The 10,000-nt window shown below is 39.5% G+C and overlaps 2 protein-coding genes across 2 annotated transcripts in view; one reads left to right on the top strand and one right to left on the bottom strand.

Annotated features, from left to right (window-relative positions):
• Positions 1-1,786: 1,786 nt before the first annotated feature.
• On the bottom strand, positions 1,787-5,556 carry LOC138032974 (fibroblast growth factor 2-like). Its single transcript, XM_068880700.1, has 3 exons — positions 5,339-5,556; positions 2,813-2,916; positions 1,787-2,103 (listed from the first exon to the last, which is right to left on the bottom strand). The coding sequence occupies exons 1-3, from the start codon at positions 5,460-5,462 to the stop codon at positions 1,927-1,929; spliced, it is 405 nt and encodes a 134-aa protein (XP_068736801.1). The 5' UTR covers positions 5,463-5,556; the 3' UTR covers positions 1,787-1,926.
• A 2,513-nt stretch (positions 5,557-8,069) lies between these two features.
• Positions 8,070-10,000, top strand: part of LOC138031235 (fibroblast growth factor 2-like) — a 7,136-nt gene continuing 5,205 nt past the window's right edge. Inside the window, exon 1 of the mRNA XM_068878914.1 lies at positions 8,070-8,368. Within this exon, the coding sequence (XP_068735015.1) occupies positions 8,263-8,368 (106 nt within the window). The 5' untranslated portion in view covers positions 8,070-8,262. The remainder of the gene's footprint in view (positions 8,369-10,000) is intronic.

Below are 10,000 nucleotides of genomic sequence, written 5' to 3'. Positions count from 1 at the left end.
CAGTTCATATATGATTCATTTCATATATACCATTTCATCATTGATTCATTCCTCACGGGACCATTAGAACCCACAAATGACCAGCTCCCAACGTCAGTGGCTTCATAGCTCAGTTGGTTAGAGCGTCGCACCGGAATCGCGAGGTCACGGGTTCAAACCCCGTTGAAGTTTTGAATTTTTCAGGCTTCTCTACGCAATTGCAAAAATTGCGTTCATAACTGCGAAGATCATAGCTTCACTTGATTTCATATCCGCAGTTCATATATGATTCATTTCATATATATCATTTCATCATTGATCAAGCAATGTTGGATTGTGTTTTGCCACTACCTCAACATTAACATTCCACAATGTTGCATGTGGAATCCCAATTTATTCGATAGTGTGGCCAAGGCAAAGGGTTTCAACACTTAGAAGACTCTCTGTTTAGATCGAATAACGCTACAACACTGTATCATGACGTAACAGCAATGTTATGGTATCATATGAAACACCGATTATTTTCAAACAAGATGTGATCATTATTGTGCTGTAACAAGTTACCTTGGCAGCAAAAACACCCTATATTTTGGATTTAGTTGCTCATATCTCAGAAACGAACTCGGTGACGCCCTTTTTTTATTGTTGAAAAGTGATGACAAGGCCACGATGAAACTTTCGGCAAAGTTTTAAAAAAATCTGTCTAGAGGATTCAGAGCTACCTTTAAAAAATCACAAAATTAAGGTGGCTCTGAATCCACTCGACAGAATTTTTTAAAACTTTGCAGAAAGATTTATCATGCCCTTTTGATTACTTTTCGGAAATAAAAAATGGGGTCACTGAGTTCGTTTCTTACATATAAGCAACTAAAGACAAAATAAAGAGTGTTCTTACAGGGCTTTCCCGTTGCCACGGTGACATATTACGTCACAACAATGACTGTCTCTTGTTCAGCAATAATTTCTGTTTCATTTGGTACCTCAATATTGCCAATATATGATACAACGTTGTGGTGCTGATCCTTCTTATAAGAGCGTTACATGGAAGCGTTGAAACTGATTCGAGCCACCTTAAGAAACGACAACTGCGACGGCAACTAGAACATCATCCAAAAAAAAACATTCACGTTATTGTAATCACTTTGTGACTATTTCAACCTTTTTAATGTGACAAGGGTGTGGTAGTTCCTCAAAAATGACACTGGTCGGAACGGCGCTTAATTTAGGGGAGAAAATGAAAATTTATCTTCAAATGCTGACGTTCTTCATAAAACCTCAAATTTGTCTATTTCACGTTGCTGTTTTGCAGACGACGGGAAAGAAATGGACAAAAGTGAAAAACGCACGTGCATGGCGTGAAAAGCTATTGCTTTTCCCCACTAAATATGCAAATTAAACTTGTGACGTTGTCGTTGCCGTCGCCGTTGCTGTTGCTTCAACTCCCTATTATTTTTGGAAGCACTCTCCCATGGGAGTTTCCTGGGTGTTTTCACAATAGCCAATCACAAGAGACCTATGGTCGGCCACTGATTATATCCGAAACACAAAGGTATTTCAATATGATGAAAAGATGCAACGGTTCTAAAAATAAAAAGATATTAGATATAATACATATGGAGGCTCTAGGTAATGGGTTCCTTGTAGGAGCCAATGTTTTGGATTAATAAAGCATGGTGTTTGGGTGGTTTCCTTTATTTTAAATGAGAGTTAACCTTCTCTTTTGCCTCGCCAACCAATTATCCTTATAGATCGGACAATGAAGATTTCACGACTTCCATTAGGTTGTCCCAGTACTACTTAAATAGTAAACAAGGAAATTGATTTTTATTTCAACCACAACCTTCAATTTAAGTTACAAATATAAAAGAATTATCTCAAGCTTTCAATGAACTCATAGAGCTTAGAACTTCGTAACGTCTGCCTCAAAAAGGAGAATATTAAACGAACTTAGATGTTCTTGGTTAAGAACCTGACAGCTCTTTGTCCACGAGCAGTTTTAGGACCATATTTGGCTTGACCACATTTCGAAATTGCCAAATACCACTGAGCATATTTTTTCGATTCGTACAAATTGTACGAAGACTCGAAAATCTCCCTGAATACGCATTCGTCACTTCTCTCATCCTGAAAAAAACAAACGACAAAATTTTGATTTGAAGGATAATTTTTTTTTTATGTTATGACACAGCATACTGGGAAAATAATCCGAGTGTCTCACTTTCCCAGCTTCGTTTCCAGGACCATTTCCGCCCCACCCAAAAGCGAAATAAAAAGGCCCTGGGAACGAGGTTGCCACTTCGTTGGAGCTTCGTCTCGGTTCGCGTAACAAACGTCCTACAGCTAATTGTAATAAACTATTTTGCACTTGAAAATGGACCAATCGTCCTCCCCTTAACCCAAACCCCTCATTCAGTGTTGAATGTGAATGTCCCAATCGTTCATGTTATTGAATGTCATCAACATTGATTGGAGGGGGGAAGGGAGGGGCAAAGGTTCGAGGTGGAAAGAGGAAGGGTCGTGTACAAGAGTGTTTAGGATTGCAGTTAAATGGCAAAACTCCGACAATTATCCTAAGACAATTATCCTAAGAATCTAAGCCCTTGGAATTTTCAGGTGTCTATAAGAGATTAATTGCTTAATCACCCTTTTAAGTGCGAAGATCACTTCTCCAATTTTCAAACTGAATCAGTTCTACACGTCTCATATCACAGATATCAGTTTAATTCCTGGCCAGAAACCATACATTTAAACGCCAAGCGACTGGAATTATTCAATCGAGATACCGCCTATTTGTAAGATTCACTCTTTCTTCGAGAAAATCTGTCATACTCACAGTAGTGTACAATGAACCTGTGGAGCTCATAGCAATGTATCTTCTCGAATCTTTTCCCCGTAGCATGACCTCGCCATCACCAACGGACGTCATTTCTACAGAGACTGGGCAAGAAAAAAAATCGGTGGATTAATGAGTGGACAATTCAATGTTGCTTTACTGCATGAAGACATCTGGTTAAAGAAAGAAGTAGAATCCACTAGTATGCCATCACGATCCTGTAATCTGATTGGCTCACGTTTTGAACGTCATGAATCTGCGAGCCAGGAGTCCATCCGGATTACCCGGCGTGCAAATCTAAACGGCTTAGATTTGTCCCAATGGTCATAGAAAAATCGCAAAAAAGTGCTTCAAAAAAGGGCAAAAGATGCTCAAATAGTCCTCAAATGCTCGAAAATGTGCTTGAAATTTAGAAATAGCGTTCAAAAGTTGCCAAAAATTTGGAAATATTCCCTTGCATGGAGGTTTCCATACGTATTGGCCTTCCGTTGTTTACAAATAATGTGTAAAACAAAATTGCTTTTCGAACCAAAACATTAAGTAGTGTACAATTTGAAGAATTTCGGTGTGTTGAATTATTCAATTTCATGATCATATGAGAATCCTGGTTTGCTGAATACTGATACTGAAAACAAAATGTGGCTCTGAACTTGCGCAAAATGCCAAAAAATTATTGCTGAAAAAGCGAAAAATTGCTCAAGAGTGCTCGAAATGTACATTGAAGAAGAGCAATCGAGTCAGGCCAACCGCCTCCCGCTACGTACTTACTTGGTTTCGGCGAAAACAATTAGGCTATTGTCGTATTTCTGAGTAAAATCGACGCGCTTCGTCTCGTCTCGTCTCGTTCGAACACATGGCAAATTAGGATGCCGTTTCATTTATAAATATGTCGATGTGAAAGTAAAAACCTACTTTCTGAATGTCGGCCCTGAGTCAAGGGCCCTTGACTACTGTAGGAGCGTACAACTTTATTGCATTTATGAAATGGCGTTTGTACATACCGACTTATTTTAGCTCGTGGAGAGCTATCGGGATGGTTGGCGAATCAGGCTGTCAGGCGTAAACAATGGAAAATTTGTAATCGATTTCTGATCGTCTCGCTTTCATGCATTCGTTAAATGGTCGTCAAGAATGCTCTTAGTCGGCTACCAATGAAAGACATTCAATATGATGTATGACACTGCATTTGTAACCACTCTACAGGCTTGATAATTCGTTATATTACCTTCCTGACGCAGTAACTTACTTACTCCACGAGCTTACCACAGGGGTACCTTTGATTAGATTGATTTTCCCGTGAAACCAGACCTTTCTAGCTAATCGCAAGTCTTGCATGAGAATTTATTACCCATAGGATTGAGAATGATCACTAGTGCCAAAAAAAAAAAAAGGAAAGGAACTTTATTTAAGTGTCTAATCTTCTAGCGCTGTAGAGCACTAATCGGGGACATTGTAAATTGAAATTAATTAACAAGTTAACGCAAATCAAATCAAATTGGGGTTTTTGAGGAGAGGGGAATTATCGAAAAGCGGAGTACCCGGAGAAAAACCTCTCGGTGCAGAGTAGAGAACCAACAAACTCAACCCACATATGACGCCGAGTCTGGAAATCGAACCCGGGCCACATTGGTGGATGCTCTCGCCACTGCGCCATTTCTGCAAGCCTAATCTTAATTAAGAACTCTTCTAAAAATAGTTTGATCTGTGAAAATGCTGTTACATAAACCTCGTATTGGAGTTACAGGCTCTCGGTTATTTGCTCCGACGCTAGTCGAACCCGTCCTACAGGACAATCGTTTGAAACAAAATTAATTTAGCACAGGACGTTCTACGTTCAACTGGAATTTCCTTTATAGATCAGCCCACGGATTTTAGATATCTTTTTCGTATCTTTGTCATCACCACAGTAATAACTTCCTATGTTTTACTTTCAAGTGCAAATTGACAGGATGACAGATCGTTTGTCTTTGTTTATTGTGTGGGATTAAGTTTCCTGTGCTTTATTGAAAGTGAAGGACGCATAATACGAATGGTCACGGAAGTACGCCACAAATCGCAGTTAATTTTACATTACAGTTTTGGCAAACAGAAAGACACTGTTTGTTCCGATGAGGAAATGTTTGCAAATATTAACCCCTACTCCTTTAATAAACAGCTTTCCTCCAATTTTAAGGCTGCTCATTAGCAAATCAAAATAAGGGGCGGAAGAGGCAATTAAACTAAAGGAAAAGACTCGTCTTGACTTTGAAGATATGCCTTAGCGCGTCTTATTGTCATTTCGTTCACATTCCTTTCACACGTAGACATGCATTGGGGGTTTTTACGATCACTTTTATATTGAAACTTAAACTAATAAGTTACCTACTGGCAGAGCAGTCGGGAAAGCTACGAACTGTAAATAACTGCTAGACCCACACGAATGCGACTTCTTAAAGTTGTTATTAGTAGATCACGATATTAATGTTTCACGTGTTTCGATTATCAGAATGTTACCGTGAATGTATCTGATTACATCTCGTCACTTACCATACTTGTCGTTTGCATCTCGTATACCTTCCACCCTGTCCTCGGTGACCCGGAGGTGGTAGCCGTGTCCGGTGCAGGTCAAACGGGCGTTCCGCGACACGTTTCGAATGCGTTCGTCCCCCATTTTTGTCAAGACAGGCACTCTTTTCCCGAAAGGACCAACTCCCTTTTCAGCACTCCTTTGCTGCGTAAGGCTTTGAGAAAGTGAATGTACGTTGGTGGTCCAGCTGAGCTTAAATAGACCAATTTTGAAGTCTCGTGGGTGGGCACGTGGTAGATAATTTGCATAAGAGTTTCCTCCCGCAGTTTCTTTAGAATAGGAAACTCGCCTGTCCTTCTCTTTACATTTCCCACGTGGATATCACGTAACAAGGTCGGTGTCACCTGATTCATTCCTTTAATAGGATTGCGCGCGCTATTCAAGTTATTCAACAAATGAATGTCAATAAGAAATGCAAATGTTTGCAACTGTTTAACTTAGTGGAAATTAAGTCAAATCATCCAGGACTTGAAGAAAAAGAAAATGAAGGGTTAATATTATTCAAGTCCAAGGGAAACAATATTACTTTCTCGTGGCCGCTTTTCTCTTTCGAGTTTGACAAAAGCCAATAAACTTCGCAGGTGTTTTACAGATGAGTTTAACTATGTGGCGTACCTGCAGAGCCATCGATCTTGCTAATAAAGGTGCTATTTTTAAGGCATAAAGGTCCTTATTTTATGAGGGTAACACGTGCCAATGAAGTAGAGTTACTGATAAACTTGTGGCCCTCGATGCACGCACTTTTTACCCCTCCTTCCTCCGTCAATGCTCCGTTTTACAGGTATCCAAAGCTATAGCTACACGGATCAGAGGAAAGTCGAAACAGACGTCGATGGAATGGGACGGGGATCGAACTAGCGACCTCCAGCTCAGAACACCGCGCACTAACCGACTGAGCTACGCCTGTCTCTCAAACAGATGACGAAGGCTCAAAGGAAACTGTGCTGCTGCGACGTTTAGTCAATGCAATTCATGAATTTGCCTGTCACGTGCATAGAACGTAATTGACAAAAGTAAGTTGACCAGTATTGGAAAAAAATAAAAAATGTAAACGTTATCACAACTATGGAAGAAACACTTTGAGAACACGGAAAAGACACCAAATCGATTTAAGAATGCCCTTGTGTATGTGTAGCCGTTAAAATCCGTTCTCAGGTTGAATCTATTTTAAAGTAGGTTAAATTGGTGAACCTCATTTTACCTAGGTTGAATACACACTCCTGAAGAGAAACTGGAGAAACTTTTTTGGACGCCTAAATTAAGCCTAGAAAAAAAATTATGGGCAGGGTAGGATTAGTTTTGGTTATCTGGATGTCAATTGACTTATGACACAAAAGTAAATAATGAAAAGAACTCTGTGGGGTTGATGAACATGTTCGTCGTTTTAGTGAAATGGTGAAGACACAGAACTATAGATTTGGAGGGTCGTAGTTCGAGTACCAGGGTAAGTGTATAGTACAGACAGTTCTTTGTTCCCTAACTACATGTTGAAATGTTGAGATTTAATGGATAAGTGTATGAATACAGAGACCGATAAGATGATACGAAAGTTTAAGAAGATCTGGAAGATGCATATGTATTGCGATGCGTAAGACAGAGCTTGAGGGAAGGTATAGGTGCTTTCAATCCTTTTTTTTTTGGGGGGGGGGGGGGTTGTCAGCTGCTTTAAACTAGGTAGAGTGCTTATTCAGCCTAGGTAATTAAAAATGAGGATCACCAATTTAACCAAGGCAAAAACGGATTCAACCTGGGACCGAATTTGATCGACAACATATGCGCATGTTCTACAACTGTCAAACGGATTCAACTCAATTCAATAGATCGTTTTCACGTGACGTCACAGCGGCCATGTTGGGAACCAAACTCTATTTTTATGCATATTCCATGCATACATTTTGTATTGTTTTGTACATGAATATGGCCGCCAAGTCACGTGAGTGAAAACCATCTATTCAATAATGTCACCACTACTTCAAAAGAACTTTTCTTTATCACTTCAAATTGCATGAAGAAGAATCAATTTATTTCCGGGAAACTTCGCACGAAGAATGAGCGAGGCAAACCCCGGGCTCGTCTCTTCTTTCTACTACCGATATTCTAAGTAAAGTGACGAGACAAGCTCAGTTGCTGGCATTTTTCGCAATGTGAAAATCGAATCTCCAAACCAAAGTTAGCGCGATTTCAAAACTAATCAGTTCGCAATCGGTTTTTGTATCTACATGCTGTAAATCAGCGATAAACGCATAAACGGTGTTTATGTTTTAACTGGATTGAACTAAATTCTGTCAATGAGGTCAATACTTCACAGTGATGCACTGGTCTCGACAACATGAGGAACATGGCCAAGTTTTTTGAAAGCTGCTCGATTCACTCATGCGTGTTAAACATCACACCGTAAAATTCCGAAAATAAGCCCCGGGGCTTATATTTTTCAAAGGCCCTTTTCGAGGGGCTTATTTTTGGAGGGGCTTATCTACGGAGGGAAATTTGCGTTTCCAAATCGATCGGGCTAGCCTTATAGTTGGAAGTGAATTTACCGTTTTTGCTTTGAGGGGGGGGGGGCTCATATTTGGAGGGGCGATTTAACGGAGGGTTTTTTGCGTTACCGCTTTGGGGGACTTATGTTTAGGGCGCCTTATACACGGAGGGGCTTATTTTCGGTATTTTACGGTAGTACATCATGTGCTTTTCTCGAGGACACCTAGATTGAACAAGTAAAAATGGGTTGGAAAGGTTAGGCTCACAAGCTTTTATTGTCAGGCTATGATTTGATGCGAGCACGCTCGTGGAGTGGCTATCTATTTTCTTTGCTTGGAGAGAGAATTTATTTCAAGCCAACCCACATCAGTTTTTTATCGAGCGTAGGCAAGTTTTCTGTTATTTAATGTCGGTCACGTCGAAATTCTGCCGCTTAGTTTGTGGATTTCAGTCTTTTCTTCGAGTCACAGAAGACAGGGTGGATGCGACGAGGGACCCAGAAGATCAACATGGTATGTAAACCTATTACGGTAATTGACTTGAAAAGATGTATTTATACAACACTGAAGCGGGCTCACTCGGGAAAATCCGGTAGTGCCTCTGAACAGGAACCGGACAAATGATCTTCCGATTACAATTTCGGATACTCTACCACTTAGCTGCAGCAAAATCGTGGAAAGTCGAGGCCATTTAACTTGTTTCTGGTTTCTTCCTGTCTTATATATTTCGAAGACTGCAATGTCAATTAATTAGTGGCTAATATGCATGACTATAAATAAAACAACAAACAGCAATATTTTTTACAACACTTTACAAGAGGATTAGCGAGTAGCAGTCCCATCCAAAAATAGCAAAAATAAATACTATAAATACAATAACTGATTTACAGACATTGCAAAAAACGATATTTTGACCGATTTACTGTAATTAAGATTTAAGTTTGAGTGCAGCTGGCCGAAAAAATTCAGCTTTTGCACAATATGAAAGGTGAAAACAAAAGCTATTTTTGTAGGAACAAAGAAATAAGGCTGCGAAAAAGCCACGAAAATGAAACAAAAAACAATGAAAGTTATGCGGAAGCTACAATAACGGCTTCCCCTTCGCTTTCATGAAGTGGCATCCGGTCTGGTGTAAGGAATGAAAAACATATGAAAAATCAGACAGCCAAACTTGGCTGAACACTTCCTCTTGGATTTTAAAATTATTTTCAATTCCACGAAGCCCCTCTCTGTATTTACCTTTCCTCAGAATTTTTGAAAAATCATTCACATCAAACTCGTCCCCAAGGCTCTTTTCCCTGGCTTTGGGCCCACCCAAAGCCAGGGAAAAGCGCCCTGGGGACGAGCTTGCATTCACATGTCATATATGTTGAAAAGGCTGTAAAATCGATCGGTTGTTAAAAAATAGCTGTCGAAGAAACTCTATTTTAAAAATACTTACGTCACAATTTTGGTCGGAAAGCGTTTTAGTTTTTTGAATTCACAATGATTCCTTTTCACTTTCAATGTTATTACCTGAAGAGTAAGGTCTTAGAGAATAGCAAAACTGCATGTACCTGATCGCACTGCAGACCTGGGGATTAATCCGCCTTAGGTGCAAACAAAGTACATGTATTTTGAAATTAGAAACTTCATGAATTTGGGAAAGAGAATAAATAATTTTGATCATTATAATTTTCATACTTCAAATTTTGAAACTGAATATTATCCCTGGTTTTCATATCACGTGACAGGGACTATGCCAGTTCTCTCGGAATTGAACTTCAATGATACGCAAAGGTTATTTTTTTCAGTTAAAATAACAGAGAGGATGATGACGCGAGTGAAAACCAAAAATAGATAACGATTTGTACCACTAAGTATAAATCATTCACAAGCTAATATCTGCGCTTTCAGTCTCGCGAGAGATTAACCAAAATGTTTCAGGGGCACCCAACGACCAATTTGTTGTAAAATGTATTATTATACCCCAGTTAATGAAAATAAATGTTATTAAGGCATTTTCAGGTGTTTTTTTCAGTGTTGCTGGGAAACATTACCTGTTCCTTTTTCCCAGCAAGACACACAATAAATTTCCCAGCCAGCTAGATAAAATTGGTTGGTTTCCCAGCCAGCTGATCAAATTTATTTTCCAGCCACGAATTC

Source organism: Montipora capricornis, chromosome 14 (assembly GCF_036669925.1).
Source record: "Montipora capricornis isolate CH-2021 chromosome 14, ASM3666992v2, whole genome shotgun sequence".
Taxonomy (NCBI): Eukaryota; Metazoa; Cnidaria; class Anthozoa; order Scleractinia; family Acroporidae; genus Montipora; species Montipora capricornis.
This window is presented reverse-complemented; position numbering and strand designations above follow the sequence as displayed.